At 43.8% G+C, this 16,481-nt stretch overlaps 1 protein-coding gene across 1 annotated transcript in view; it reads right to left on the bottom strand.

The window, feature by feature from the left end:
• The window catches only part of paf1 (PAF1 homolog, Paf1/RNA polymerase II complex component), a 28,813-nt gene that overhangs the window by 10,248 nt on the left and 2,084 nt on the right, over window positions 1-16,481 (bottom strand). The window contains exons 2-7 of the mRNA XM_048618236.1: window positions 11,013-11,134; window positions 9,147-9,213; window positions 6,885-6,986; window positions 5,755-5,860; window positions 3,722-3,790; window positions 1,395-1,498 (exon numbers count right to left, since the gene is read on the bottom strand). Of these exons, the coding sequence (XP_048474193.1) occupies window positions 1,395-1,498; window positions 3,722-3,790; window positions 5,755-5,860; window positions 6,885-6,986; window positions 9,147-9,213; window positions 11,013-11,134 (570 nt within the window). The remainder of the gene's footprint in view (window positions 1-1,394; window positions 1,499-3,721; window positions 3,791-5,754; window positions 5,861-6,884; window positions 6,987-9,146; window positions 9,214-11,012; window positions 11,135-16,481) is intronic.

Genomic DNA, 16,481 nt, shown 5'->3' with positions numbered 1-16,481 from the left:
TGATGGGGCCAGGATAGATGGTGGGGGTTTTGGGACAGTTGGAGATGCAGGACAGGGAGGGGTTTAAAGGGGACAGCAGATCGGGTAAAAGGGGTTAGGGGGACAGGCTGTGTTTACCTGTCAAGGAGAACACTCTCAGCTCCCTTGAGCTCCCTGAGCTGAGTAGTTCTCTGTAAAGATGAAGGTTCTTTTTGATGCTTCCTCCAAGTGTACTGGCTGGCAGACTGTAGATTCAAGACTTAACCTTCCACTATTTAAAATTTTTTGATGATTTCCCTAAAGACCCAGGTTCGATTCTAACGTTGGGCGACTGTCTGTGTGGGGTTTGCACATTCTCCCCTTGTCTGCGTGGGTTTCCTCCGGGGACTCCGGTTTCCTCCCACAGCCCAAAGATGTGCAGCTTAGGTGGAGTGGCCGAGATAAATTGCTCCGTAGTGTTCAGGGATGTGCGGGTTAAGTGGGTTAGCCCTGAAATGCAGGGTTACAGGTAGGAGGTGGCTCTGGGTGGGATCCTCTTCGGAGGTCAGCATAGACTTGATGGGCTGTAGGGATTCTATGATTCTACTCCCGTAGATAACCAGCCCAGCTCGTGGAGGTAGCTAAAGGCAACTCTCTCCCACAGACAACAGTGTAGAGCTAGAGGAACACAGCAGGCCAGGCAGCATCAGAGGAGCAGGAAAGCTGACATTTCGGGTCTGGACCCTTCTTCAGTTCCTCCAGCTCCACTCATTGTAATCTCTGACTCCAACATCGCAGTTCTTGCTCCCTCCCACAGACTGTGCTTCTTAACTACTGGCTGGAATCATCTCATAGTTCAGAGACACATGATTCTCAATTTTTCTCTCAATCAAGTCAAGACATGTGCTGCACCAGGCTCACTATCTGATCCTCATACATGTTACTTCAAAACACTGTGTTCTGAAAGAACTGCATTTGATTTGCACCTGAATGAAGCAATGCTGACAGTTTCCACCATCTCACCAGGTAACCTATTTTACAGAGGGACCATTCACAAAATATCACTTGTGCAGATAGTGTTTGAATTTGCCCTCTGGAACCTTTAGTTCTACAGTTCTGGGTGAAGTCTGCTTACATTGTTCAGTTTCTTTAGAATCCTATAAACCTCACCCAACAAGCTTGCTTACACTCATCTCATGCCTTTACCTGTTCAATCCACCTTAATTTTATGCCACTTTTCTTCATGGCCATTAACGGTTTCTCAGTTTTGTTTTGCAGCCTGGCCCCACCACCTTTTGAAAGCCAATTGTTGCATATTGAATAGCTTTAACAAGGTAACTCACAGTTGGAACTTGTGAAACTTGTAGCCTTGATACATTAATGCGACATGGTCTGGCTCCCTCCTTTTACACCATCAGTGTGTCAAAGAGCCTCACCTGATCATAGCTTGGGACATCATCTCCACAGCACCTGGACCAGTGATCTCTTTGGGTGCTGGGTCAGAGTCGAATATGACCTGTGCACATGGGTTAATCCACATCTATGGAAACGAGAAGGAGTCAGAGATGTGAAACCATCTTCTACAAAAGTGCTTCTCAAACAATTGTTCTGCTGTGACCCATTTTAAGGCTTCACACTTAAAAGTTAGAGAGAAAATTAGGTGTTGAGATTCAAACAGCAAGGATATAGGCACAGAAAACAACTGAGACACCTGCCTTTTGCAGGCTCTGTTGGTGTCAGTGATCATGTCTCAGAGATACTTGGATATGACCCCGCTCACAGTTAAGCAAAAAACTCACACCCATCTAAAGGGTTCATCTCAAATTGGAGTCTCTGCTCCACAGCTGGCCACCTCAAATGCTCATCCCACAACACCAGTGGGGGTCCTGAGCCAAAGTTCAGGAACCCTGAACAAAGTGAACAAAGCAGGATTGCTAGTACTTCTGAATGATGGAAATAAAGTACTATGGGGTTCTGATCAGACATTTCAGCAGGTCCCTGGGCTCCCAAATCTTCAGCTTGGGAGTGACCAACCAAAAATATTTATATTGTCGCAGATCACATAACCTCCAGTGCAATATGTTCTTGACAGACAAAGTGTCAGTTTTACTCAGTGGGTTCAAGCCCATTCCAGGACTTCAAACACAATCTCAGTTTGGTGGGGACAGGGTGTGAAGAGAAACATGGAGGATTAATACAAACGGCAGATAAAGAAACAAAGCCTTTTGTTCAGCAGAGAAACTACGATGGTGAATTATGCAAAGCAGAATCTCCAAGTTAGTGGGTGATAAAAGCAGCTAAGGGCAAGCAGTTTATAAACCATATCAGGGTGGCAAAATGGAATCACAGATGTAAAGCATAGAGAAAAGGCCCTTTAAAACTTTATTAAAGGATTTCCAAACTTTTTTTATTCACTCATGGAATGTGGGCTTCTCTGGTTGAGGTAGCATGTATTGCCCATCCCTAACTGCCCAGAGGGTAGTTAAGAGTCAACCACATTGCAGTCCGTCTGGACTCACATGTAGGCCAGACCAGGCAAGGATGACAGATTTCCTTCCCTAAAAGGCATTAGTCAATCAGATGGGTTTTTCCCAAAAGTTGGCAATAGTTTTATGGTCATCAGACTCCTAATTTCAGATCCTTTATCAAATTCAAATTCCACCATCTGCCATGTCAGGATTTGAACCCAGGTTACCAGAACATTAGCGGAGTTTCTGGATGAATAGTTTAGTGATTATACCACTAAGCCACTGCCTGGCCCAAACTAATGCTGTTACTGCTCTCTCCTTGTCTAGCGCTTACGATGTAGCATACACTGATTTTCAAAACATGATTGGCAGGATTTCTCACAAGAGTTTCTTAGAAAAAAAATTCGTATCAGGGAAGAAATGGAAACTTAGTTGCTGAGACAGACTGTTGGCGGCTTAACAAGCAACAGAGTTAACGAAATTAAATACTACCCATAAATAGCCTTGTATCAATCCCAAATTAATCTGACTGCTTAGCTCCATTGCCGAAGTCCTGTATTAAATCCAAACTAATCCCATTGCTCTGAACTCTCCTCATAGCCCTGCCACAATCCAAATTAATCACACTGCCTCCAACTCTAGGCCTGTCTGCCACTGCTTCAAGTACTTGCCTTTGAGAGATAAACGGAGTTTCAGAAGACAATCAGGAAAATTTTTCTCACAAGAAAGTTATCTGAGAAGTTCAGGCTTGTAAAACAAGAGGATTCAGAGTTGCTGAACAGAAAACAGTTTATGGGAAGTAGGTGCTGGTCATGAATGGGGATGTGGGAAAGATGTTTTTGATGTAGCGGCTGGCAGCAACATGGGCCTTACCGCCTGAGGGCGGTGGGAGTGGAGACAATTGATGATTTCAAAAGGAACTTTAGATGAGCACTTGAGAGAAATAAACTTGTAGGCTCTGGGATCAGAGCCAGGGAATGGGAGCAACAGGTTAGCTCCAGAGTGCTGGCACAAACTCGATGACCCGAATAGCCTCCTTCTGTGTCATAGTTGATTCTACGTGGTCAGCCTCGGCCCAGAGCAGCCACTTGGCTGTTGGTATGTGGAGAACAATCTCAAAACTTGATGATGGCTGACGCCAATAAGCATCTACTGATAGTTTCCTCCATCTCTCCATCATACCATTCTGCCAGAACCAAGTGGATAAGGTCTCAAACTGAGACAGGCCACCAGGACATAATAATGTTCCAAGATCATGCGATGACCATTGATAAAACCATACCCACAACCCTTACCTTAAAATCAGGAAATACAGGCATGACTTCCACAGGGGTAACCCGAGGCTTGCTGTAATGTTGAGTAACCTAGGAGACATAGATAGAGAGACAATAGAGTAAACAATAAAATCGCCTCTCCGGCTGCATGGCCTGGGAACATATTTGTACCGCTGTTGGAAGGAACAGTCCAGCCCTCAGTTAGAATGTCAGCCCATGGACCGAGGATTGGAAACTTAGAGTTGAACTGTTAACCTGATCTGCCTTCAACAACTGCTGCCATCTGTTGTGACCCAGTTTGGTAGCACCTTCTGTATCTGTTCATGGGGTGCAGGTATTAGTGGCAAGGCCGAGCATTCACAGAATTATAGAATCCACAGTGTGGAAACATGCCATTCGGTCCAACGAGTCCTCACCGACCCTCTGAACAGCATCCCACCCAGACCCACCCCCTTAACCCTGCATTTCCCATGGCTAATGCACCTAACCTACACATCCCTGAACACTATGGGTAATTCAGCATGGCCAAACCACCTAACTTGCACATCCTTGGACTGTGGGAAGAAACCAGAACACCCAGCGGAAAACCACAAAGACATGGGAGAGAGTGCAAACGACACACAGACAGTAGCCCAAGGCTGGAACTGAACCCGGGTCCCAGGCACTGTGAGGCAGCATTGCTAACCACTGAGCCTTCCACAGCATTGCCCTACCCCTAACTGCCCTCAAGAAAGAATCAGTGAGACATGCTCCCGAGGACAATAACATGGTTTGCTTGGTCATGTCAGAAAGCAATTACCAGTAAACCACATTGCTGAGAGTCTGGAGACACATGAAGGACACATCCCATGACACAATAAAGAAGAAAAAAAGTTTTCCATCGTGGAATCATAGAATCCCTACAGTGTGGAAGCAGGCTATTCAGACATTGAGTCCACACTGCCTCTCTGAACAGCATACCACCCAGTCCCAACCTCAACCCTAACCCTGTAACCCCGTATTCTCCATGGCTAATCAATCTAACCTGCACATCTTTGGACTGTAAGAGGAAACCGGAGCACCTGGAGGAAACCCACATAGACACGGAGAGAATGTACAAACTCCACACAGAGAGTCACCTGAGGGTGGAATCGAACCTGGACCCCTGGCACTGAGAGTTAGCAGTGCTAACCACTGAGCCACCGTGCCACCCAAGTTGGTCCATGTTGGTTCATTTGTCACACTCACTCAGGAAAAAGTTCACAGGTGATTTATTTCCCCAAGGAGTACAACAAGAAGAATGACATTCACTTAAAACGCTACAAATCTTTGCAATTGAATATCCCAGAGAGGTAATGAAGGCTGCATCATTGACTATATTTAACACTGGGACAGACAAATATTTTCACATCTCAGGGAATCCAGTGATTTGGGAGACAGTGGGAATGTGAATTGAAACCCAAAGTCAGCGGTGATCATAATGAATGGTGGAGCAGACTTGATGGGCTGAATTCTATCTCTTGTATTTTTGCGAAAAATCACTTCAAAGAGATACTGAAAACTTTGAACTCAGGTCTCTGATGCTGTGAGGTAGCAGTGCTAACAACTGAACCACCATGCTGCCTGGTCAGTTGAGGATGCAAATGAGAAGGATCTCTGTCGATAAGTTTTATTTAAGGCAAAGTTGCATTATTATTTAAGTGATTTATGCTGTAAGTATAGCAGTGATGTGTATATCCCCTGCATCATGTTTCTATCACTTAGTGTGCATTTTTACATGGATTATTACCTCTTGATTATTTGGAGTATTTGATCAATCAATGCACTCCTGGCCCCATAGATGCCTGTTAATAAAAAGTTTGCTGCAGTTAATAGTTTGGATATTCCTTATAATTTGGTATACCTCTAATAAAGGAAATGAATTAAGGTAGAGTTTAGGAAACCTCCCGGAAGGTATAATTGATGTGATGCAGGGAGGTGCAATATGACAGCATCCCTCAGGTTGCAGGGGATTGGTGGTCCAAACTAATTTCGGAATGGGATCTGTTCCCATTGGTTGGAATGATTTTTAGTACCTCTTTATTCGCATCCACGAATGTCTTTTCAATCGCTGCGATCTGGCTGTCTCTGTCTTTGTAAATCTCCTCCTCTGTGAACTGCTGCTTGACAGACACACCGATTCTGATTTTGGAGGGAGAGGTAAACATAAGACATTGACAGAACTAGTGCAAGTTACACCCCGAAGCACAGAAACAACATCAAGGGTAACCACATGCATCTCCTGTCCAATTCTCAATAAAAAGTAATGTGGAGGTCTAAACTAAAACTACAATACTCTGCAGCGCGATGGCACAACACTACTTCAGGCTAACCAGTTTTAGGAGGCTTCATTCAGCCTGGTAATTTTCAGAATTGAACTCAGTCCCAAATATCCCGTGTTCAGAATGTGACACAGTGGCTGTGATTTCCAAAAATCAAAACTGGATTTGGTACTTATAGAACTGCCGGAGGGGGTGGCTCCTTGTCTTTATGCAGAAAGATACCAGGGGGCACTGGAAATATTGGTTAGAAGGAAAAGCTGCCACACAAGACCAGCTGGTCTGGTTCAGCACATTCAACCTCTGTCTATTACCTCCCCAGCTGGTTCTCTGATTCTATCTCACTAAAGAGAATTTAATTTAAAAAAAACATCATTTACAGGATGACAATGTCACTAGCTAGGCCAGTATTTATCGTCCACCCTTAATTGCTCAGACAGCAGTTAAGAGTCAACTGCATTGCTGTGGGTTTGGAGTCACATGTGGGCCAGACCAGCTGAGGATGACAGATTTTCTTCCTTAAGGGACATTACTGAAACAGATGGGGTTTTCCAACAATCGGCAACGGATCCACGATCATCATTTAGACTCTTAATTCCAGAGTTTCCTTTTACTGAATTCAAATTCCACCATCTACCACGACATGATTCGAACCCAGGTCCCCAGAACATTACTTGGGTCCCTGGATTAATCTAATCTAGAGGTAATACCACTAGGCCATTGCTTTCCCACCTTATATTCACCTTAAAATGATTTAAAGGCAACATTTTAATTGACACTTGGTCAACTGTAAGCAAAGGCAAAGCTTCAATCCAGGGAGTCCTGGTTAACATAACCCTATGCCCCTTGCAAACACTCTACAAGAGTTACAGCCCCATGTCACTTACTTGACTTCTGGCTTCTCGTTGGAGATGCCATATCGGTTGAATTCTGTGGAGATGTATTCAGTTTTTCTCATCCACGGCACCACCTTTGCATGTTGCTGTGAACTGAATCAAAAGATGCACAATTTATACCATGAAGAGAATACTGCTCAATTACAACCGGCCACAGGACCTCATCCTGGTTATTCCTGGGTGAACCCCATGACGCCAAAACCCAGTCACTCTCAACTGACCCTCCATCCTGGTTACTCCTAGCTAGCACCAATGATCAGTACTGGCCAGTGCAGAGAGTCTCCCTGCTCATTCCTGGCCAGCGCCAACTTGGCCCCAGTCACTCATGGCCAGCACTGTCTGTCTCCCAGTTACTCTTGGCCAGTTTGACAATTCCCCAGTTATCGCCAGTAAGTATTATAGAGTCATAGAAACATATATGCTGAAACACATCCATGCAGACTAAATTTCCCCAACCTAAACTAGTCCCACTTGCCCGTGTATGGCCCATATCCCTCTAAACCATTCCTATTCATGTACCTATCCAAATGTCTTTTACATGTTGTAACTGTTACTGTGTCCACTACTCCCTCTGGCAGTTCGTTCCACATACGAACCACTCTCTGTGTGAAAATGTTGCCCCCTCAGTTGCGTTTTAAACCTTTCTCCTTGCACTTTAAAAATATGCCTGCTGGTTTTGAACTCCCCCCACCCTAGGGAAAAGACTGTTGCTATTCACTTTATCTGTGCCCTTCATGATTTTATAAACCTCTATAAGGTCACCCCTCAACCTCCTACGTTCCAGTGAAACAAGTCCCAGCCTATCCAGCCTCTCCTTATAACTCAAAACCTCTAGTCCCAGCAACATCTTAGTAAATCTTTTCTGACCCCTCTCCAATTTAATAATATCCTTCCTATAGCAGGGTGACCGGAACTGAACACAGTACTCCAGAACAGACCTCACCAACGTCCTGTCCAACCTTAGCATGATGTCCCAACTCCTAAACTCAAAAGGTCTGAGCAATGAAGGCCAGCTTCTTAACCACCCTGTCTACTTCTGATGCAATTTTTAAAGAACTATGTACCTGAACACCTAGGTCTCTTTGTTTGACCACACATCCCAGGGCTCTACCATTAACTGTACAAGTCCTGCCCCTGGTGCTTTACCAAAATGCAATACCTCAAGTTTATCTAAATTAAACTCCATCTGCCACTCCTCAGCCCATTGACCCAATTGATCAAGAACTCTTTGTGATCTTAGATAACCTTCTTCACTGTCCAAATTGTTTATAAAAGACAACAAGCAAAAGTGGGCCCAACACCGGTTCCTGCGGAACACCACTGGTCACAGGCCGAAAAACAACCCTCCACCACCACCCTCTATCTCCTACCATACAGCCAATTTTGTATTCAACTGGCAAGCTCTCCCTGAATCCCACATGGTCTAACTTTACTAAATTGCTTACCATGCGGAACCTTGTCAAAAGCTTTACTAAAGTCCATGAAGACGACATCTACCGTTCTGTCCTGATCATTCTTTTTGGTTACATCCTCAAAAAACTCAATTAAGTTTGTGAGACACGATTTCCCATGCACAAAGCCATGCTGACCAACTCAAATCGGTCCTTGCCTCTCCAAATGCATGCAAATCTTATCTCTCAGAATCCTCTCCAACAATTTACCCACCACTGATGTTAGACTTGCTGGTCTATAATTTCCTGGCTTCTCTTTACAGCCTTTCTTGAATAAAGGCACAACATTGGAATACACTCCAGTCTTCCAGCACATCAGCCATGGCTTTAGATGATCCAAACATCTCTACTAGGGGCCCCACAATTTCTTCCCTAACTTCCTACAACATCCTGGGACACACTTGAGCAGGTCCCAAAGATTTAACCACCTTTATGATTTTTAAGACCTCCAGCTCTTCTGTAATGTTGACTGTTTTCAAGACATCAATATTTATTTCCCCGAGTTCCCTAGCCTCCATTTCTTCTAGCTGTCTCCTGGTCACTCCCGGACACCCCTGGTCAGCAGCGAACGCTGCCACACTACTCTCCCACACCCACAGTCTTGATGTCCAATCAACACTGCCTAACATCCCTTGGTAACTCCAACCAGTACTCCCCTACAGTCATTCCCAACCAGCAATGAACATGCCCCTCTGTCACTTTCACCCAATGGTGACTGTCTCTGCTCAGTCACTCCTGGCCGGTGCCAACTAGCACCCAGTTGCTCCCAGCTAATACCATAGGTGGATCTCTCATCACTTACCGTTTTGAACTCGATGGTGCCTGAATTTCTTCTTCAAGTAGCTTCTCATCTGCAATATCAAGAATGACTGTGGAGAGGAAATGATACCATCAGAGGACAGCAGTGCTGATCAAATACCAGGGAACAAAATCATTCAGAACAATGAGGGAAAACAAGTGCTGCACTTAAATTTGCTAAAACTTATGCGACGGGTAAAGGGATGGCACTCCTTATTGGTTGCTGGTAGTCAATTCAGAAGCTGTCACATGAGGAAAGTCACAGGCTGGGCTTGTGCCAACCGGAGTTTGGAAGAGTAAGAGGTGACTTGATTGAAACACAAGAGATTCTGAGGGATCTTGACTGGGTGCAGATGTACAGAATGTTTCCTTTTGTGGGAGAATCTAGAATGTAGGGTCAATGTTTAAAAATAAGGGGTCACCCATTTAAGTCAGAGATCAGGAGAATTTTTGTTTCCAGAGAGGGTCAAGTGTCCTTGGAACTCTCTTCCTTTGAAAGTTGCAGCTTTGAATCATTCTAAGGTAGAAGTAGATAGATTCTTGGCAAGCAAGATGGTGATACGTCTTCAGGATCAGCAGGAATGTGGAGTAATCAGATCGGCCTTGATCTTACTGAATGGCAGAGCAAACTTGAAGGGCAAGTGGCTACTCCTGCTTCCAATTTGCTTCCAATTTAAATGATCGCATATACAGCAAAGACAAATTTCACAATTGCACAGGACAACAGTGGCGTGGTATTAAAGGTTGAACATTACGCTGGGTGACTGAGAATGGTGCGAGTCTGTCCAAGAACAGCACAGCCTTGATCTGATAATTTCTAACTGAAAAAATGTTTTTTTCTACTATAAATAGAACTAAGTAAGAGCTATCCAGATTCCCTAGCTAATGCTGAATATTTTTCAAGTTCACCTATTGTTTAGCTAACACTCATGACATTTCCCGAGGAACATGACCTTAAGATAATAAGTGAAAATGGAATTATTAAATATCGCCACTGCGCTAAATCGTTTTGTTAGTCTAATCCTCTGCAATTTAGCACTGCCTGAATTGGTGTAATTAAAAGTTTGGACACTGTCTGAGCCTGGTGGTACCAGCTTACAGGCTGCTGCAACATTTCCATGCGTACAACCAAAAGATTTCTTTGGAATATCATGAAAAATTTATAACCACTGGGGTAACAATCAGGTCCCTGTTTCCTGCAGGCACAGAAAGACCCAGATTTCAGATGGCAAGGGATGCAATCTGCTTGTAAGAATGCTTCTTGCACTACTAAACATGCAGTCTAGAGTTTAAATAAATGGAATTAGAGTTTAGAAGAATGAGAGATGATCTTATTAAAACATTAATCCTGAGGGGATTTAACGAGGCAATGTGGAGAGGAAACTTCCTGTTATGGGCGAGTCTAGAACCAGGAGGTGTTTGAAAATTAGGAGTCTCCTTTTTAAGACTAAGGTAGGGATTTTTCTTTTCTTCTCAGAAGGTCATTAGTCTGCGGAATTCTCTTTCTCGGACAGCAATGGAGGCTGGTTCACTAAATATATTCAAGGCTGAGGTGGACTGATTTTTTGATCAACAAGGGAGTTGATGGTTATGGGGCATGGACAGGAAGATGGACTTGAGGTCATGAGCAGATCCATCATTTAGCAGAGCAGAATTGAGGGGCTGAATGGTCTACTTACATTTCCAGTTCTTTCTGTGCAAGAACCTCAAGTAGAATAGTGAATGACTGTTGCCAGAGAGTGGGAGCCAGAGGACAAAGTGCGGGGACAGAAGATCAGGGACACGAGCAGTTCAGAACCCTATCAACATATCACGAAAGCAGCCAAGTTACACGGAACATTGTGCTGAAGCAGACAGACCTTGACCTTACCATTGTTATCAATCCGGTATGTATCGGGGTTGATGAGGTCAATCACAACTCCCAGATCTGGTTCTGTTAACAACTCGTGTTTGTGCTGTTTCTCAAGAGAAGTAGCTTTATACTGTACAAATCTGTGGAAATACGCAAGATAAAGAGTTCAAAGTTGTCAAAGAATCATATGCAACAGTGCTGCAGAGGAACCAGCCATTTGGTCTATCAAGTCTGCATTGATTCTTCTAAAGATAAATCCAGTTAAACCCAGTTTCTCCCTAAATCCTTATAGTTCTCCGTCCATATTAAATTCTTTTTAAAGACCATTATTGAATCTGTATCAATTTCCCTGTCAGGAAGTACATTCCAAATCCTTGTGCAAGGAAGTTTTTCCTGGTCCTGCTGTCAGACCTGCTGAATTTTTTCACCAGAGATAGTAGGAACTGCAGATGCTGGAGAATCCGAGACAACAAGGTGCAGAGCTGGATGAACACAGCAGGCCAAGCAGCATCACAGGAGCAGAAAGGCTGACGCTCCGGGCCTAGACCCTTTTCACCACCCTGATTTCATTCCAAATCTCGAACACCCACAAGGTTTTAGATTTTATGTCCTTTATTAGTTTCTTACTTGATGGTAACTCCTAATCTAGAGCAGAAACTGTCAGCCTTCACAGGTGTCCTCTTTCCAGCGAGAAATTACAACTAAAGTCCTGAGTGTGGCACACAATTAATTGACCGATAGTCTCCTTTCCAGAGCAACTAAAGCCAACCCTTCAAGTCCATGGAATATGCCAACCAGGACCATGTCAAGGGAGACCCCCTAACAGATACAAGAACATTTCGTTAACACCGATACATATTGTCCAAATGGCCAGGATCCAAGAGACCCACATCAACAAACCAGCCACTACCATCTGAAACATGGCTTGGTCATAGCCATCATCACATAGGGGACAGTCTGCGCATTAGGGCCACAGTGTTCAGGAGAAATATTGAGAACCACTTCTGCACACAAAGGGTAGTAGAGATCATAAGATATAAGAGAAAAATTAGACTCGTCGATTCTGCTCCACCATTTGATCATGGCTGATAGGTTTCTCAACCCCATTCTCCTATCTTCTCCCCGTAACCCTTGATCCCCTAACTAATCAAGAACCTATCTATCTCTGTCTTAAATGCACTCATTTGCATGGCCTCCACAACCCTGTGTGGCAATGAGTTTAACTACCCTCTGTCTGAAGAAATTCCTCTTCATTTGAGTGCTAAAGGGTCAACCTTCACTTTGAGGCTTTGCCCTCGGGTTCTTGTCTCTTTGACTAGTGGAAGCATCTTCTCCACATCCACTCTCTCCAGGACTCTTGTATTATTTAAGTTTCAATTAGATCCCACAATCCTTCTAAACTCCATCAAGTATAGACCTAGAGTCCCCAACCCCTCCTCACAGGACAAGCCCTTCATTGCAGTGATCATTCTTGCAAACCTCTGCACCCCCTCCAAGGCCAGCACATGCTTTAGACACGGGGCCCAAAACCGCTCACAATATTCCAAACATGGCCTGACCAGAGCCTTGTGCCTCAGCAGTACATCCCTGCTGTTGTATTCTAGCCCTCTTGAAATGAATGCTAACATTGCATTTGCCTTCCTAACTGCCAGCTCAACCTGCATGTTAATTATAACAGAATCATGAACTAGGACTCCCAGTCCCTTTGCGCTTCCGATTTCTGAAGCCTTTCCCCATTTAGAAAATAGTCTATGACTCTACTACTCCGCAACCTCAACCTTAACAATGGATTCCAAAATCTTACTGACAACCGAGGTCAGGCTAACTGGTCTATAATACCTCGTCTTCTGCCTCCATTCCTTCCGAAATGGGGTGCTAGATTATCCATTTTCAGATCCTCTGGGACCCTCCCTGATTCCAGTGGTTTCTGACAAATCACCACGAATGCCTCCACAATTTCCTCAGCTATCTCCTTCAGAACCCCAGGGTGTAGTCCATCCAGTCTGGGTGATTTATCCACTTTCAGACCTTTCAGCTTCCCCAGCACCTTCTCCTTAGTAATGACCACTACACACACCACTGCCCCTCGAATCTCTTGAAAACTGATGCAAAGTACCTATTCAGTTCCTCTGCCATTTCTTTGTTCCCCATTACTACTTCTCCAGTCTCATTTTCCAGCAGTTCAATGTTCTCTCACATTTTATATATCTAAAAAAAACTCTTAAAATTTTCTTTTATATTACTAGCTAGCTTACACTTATATTTCATCTTCTCCTCCCTTATTGCTTTCTTAGTTGTCTTCTGATTGTTTTTAAAGGCTTCCTAATCCTTTGGCTTCCTACTAATCTTCAATACATTATATGCTTTTTCTTTTGCTTTTATGCTGTCCCTGACTTCCCTTGTCAGTCATGGCTGCCTTGTCCTCCCCTTAGTATGTTCCTTCTCCCTTAGGATAAATTTCTATTATGCCTCCTGAATTACTACCAGAAACTTGTGCCATTAGTGCTTCATCATCTTCCAATCAATTCTGGGCAGCTTCTCCCTCATGTCTTTGTAGTTCCCTTTACTCAATTGTAGTACCATTACATCTGATTCAGCTGCTTCCTCTCAAACTGCAGAGTGAATTCTATGATAATCACTGCCCCCTAGGGGTCCCTTCACCTTAAGCTTCCTAATCAAGTCTGCCTCATTACACATCACCAAATCCAGAATTGCTGTTCCTCAGTAGACTTTCTACCACAAGCTGCTCCATAAAACCATCTCACAGACATTCTACAAATTCCTTTTCTTGGGATCTGTAACCAACCTGATTTTCCCAGCCCACCTGCAAACTGAAATCCCCCATATTTAGTGTAACACATACCTTCGATAAATTCGGATTTATTTTCTGCCCCAAATCCTGACTACTGCTAGGGGTCTTGTACACAACTCCCATCAGGACGTTTTTATCTTGGTGGTTCCTCAACCCTACCCATACCGATTCTACGCCTTCCAACCGATGTCATTTCTTGCTATCAATTTAATTTCATTTCTTGCTAACAAGGCAACCCCATTCCCTCTGCCAGATGCTGGTCCTTTCAATAGGATCTATATCAGAGTCATACAGCATGGAAACAGATCCTTCGGTCCAACCAGTCCATGCCAAACACAATCCCAAACTAAACTAGTCCCACCTGCCTCCTCCTGGCCCATATCCCTCGAAACCTTTCCTATTCATGTACTTACCTAAATGTCTTTTAAATGTTGTAATTGTACCCACATCTTCTACTTCGTCAGGAAGTTCATTCCATACGCAAACTACCCTCTGTGTAAAAAATTTGCCCCTCATGTCTTTTTTTAATTCTCTCTCCTCTCACTTTAAAAATGTGACCCCTGGTTTTGATATCCTCCATCCTTGGGAAAAGACGACTACCATTAACTCTATCTATGCCCCTCATTATTTTATAATATTCTATTAGGTCACCTGTCAACCTCCTAGGCTCCAGTGAAAGAAGTCCCAGCTTATCCACCTTTTCTTTTATAACTCAAAACTTTCATACCCGGCAACATCCTGGTAAGTCTCTTCTGAACCCTCTCCAGCTTAATAATATCTTTCCTATAAATGTAATATCTTTAAATAATGCCTTCCTATATTAGCAGCTTTACAGTATACATAGTCTAGCTTAAGATCCTGATTATAAGCCTGGACTCCTTAAATCTCCATTCCTTCCTGAGAAAAAAATAAATTAAATTCCTAAATTAAAAAACCTTCTATCATACTCGAATTGTTCTTCACAAATACAACTAGTATTTTCCTCCAAATGACTCTTCAGTTTCAATTACAACACAGTGAAAGATTTGAACAGTGCAGCCATCTTGCAAATTAACTGTTATCCTTGGATATTTAATTCCCAGCCCTGATCCCCTTGCAGCCATGTCTTTGTGACACCCACACAGAGATATTCCAGGTTTGGAACTTTTGTCCACGAATGGCAGTCAATGCTGGAACACATCTTAGGTTTAAACATGAGCTAGTTTTTTTTTAATTAAAAAATGGCATTAAGGGATATGAGCCAAAAGCAGATATATGGAGTCAGGCCACAGATCAGCCATGACCTCACTGAATGGCCGAACAGACTTGAAGAGCTGATTGGCCTACTTGTGTTTCTGTGAAAACTATCACAGATTTAGTCATTCACACCCTGAACAGGAATCTACACCATCATTAAGAAATTGAGTTGCATCTTTACCAATGTGCACAAAATACCTAACTCAAATGCTCAAAGCCACTGCTTCAGGATGCAGCAATCTCAGCCCTACACATTGATCACCTGAACTGTCACAGTTTAATTGCGGCTACGAAGTAAAGCCACAACAAAGGCATTGAAAGAAGATCTTCTAATGGTCGTTGATCCTAACCAGTGGAGAAACCTTCCACTCCATTCGCTGGTAACACAACAACCCGGACATTAATAAAAACAAAGAACTGCCGATGCTGGAAATATGAAACAAAAACAGAAACTGCTGGTGAAACGCAGCAGAGAAAGACAGAAAGAAAAGATCAAAAATAAAATGGAAGTGGAGTGGAAAGTTTCTCCAATGGTTAGGATCAAAGAACAGTTGCAGTTCTTATGTCAAATGTTCAGGCCGTCTGGTCTTTGCTGCTGGTTTTATACAATCCCTACAGTATGAAAGCAGGCCATTTGGCCCATTTGGTCCACACTGACTCTCCAAAGTGTATTCCACCCAGACCCACCCTCTTACCCTATCCGTCTAAGTCTGCATTTCCTATGGCTAACCTACCTAACCTGCATACATCCCTGGAAACTACGTGCAATTTACCTTGGCCAACCCATCTAATCTGTAAGTCTTTGGACTGTGGGAGGAAACTGAAGCACCCAGAAGAAATCCTTGCTGACAAAGAGAGAATGTGCAAAATCCAGACAGAAAATCACCCAAAGGTGGAAGTGAAACCAGGTCCCTTGCGCTGTGAGGCAGCAGTGCTAACCACTGAGCCATCGTGACACTCCAACACTCCCAGAAGCACAAAGGAAATACAAAGAAGATCTTCATCCTTCTTGAGTAAACTTTTTGAAAAAGCAAGGGTTAGAAGAGCAATTCCAGGGATACAACACAATAACAACCCTCCTCTGCTTCTGGGCCAGGCTCTGTTTGCTTCAAAGCCCCCATCACACTGTGTCTGTTCATATTTATTGTGCCTATCCCTTTTTGTTTTCTCTCTCTCTCTGGGCACTATCTGCACGTACTCTGTCTCACCCACCTCCTCACTTCAATTCTAACGAAGGATCACTGGATTCGAAACATTATCTCTGCTTTTCTCTCTACAGATGATGCCAGATCTGCTGAGTTTCTCCAACCTGGACCTTAGCATGGTTTTCAAACTTCTAGTTCCCTGCACATATCCTGCAAAACATTCGAGCAAGCGCGCGAGGGACACAGAGAGAGAGCGCGCGCGCGCGAGGGACACAGAGAGAGAGCGCGCGCGCG

Source organism: Rhincodon typus, chromosome 39, assembly GCF_021869965.1.
Source record: "Rhincodon typus isolate 14 chromosome 39, sRhiTyp1.1, whole genome shotgun sequence".
Lineage (NCBI taxonomy): Eukaryota > Metazoa > Chordata > Chondrichthyes > Orectolobiformes > Rhincodontidae > Rhincodon > Rhincodon typus.
The sequence above is the reverse complement of the archived record's forward strand: the minus strand, read 5'-3'. Positions and strand labels throughout refer to the sequence as shown.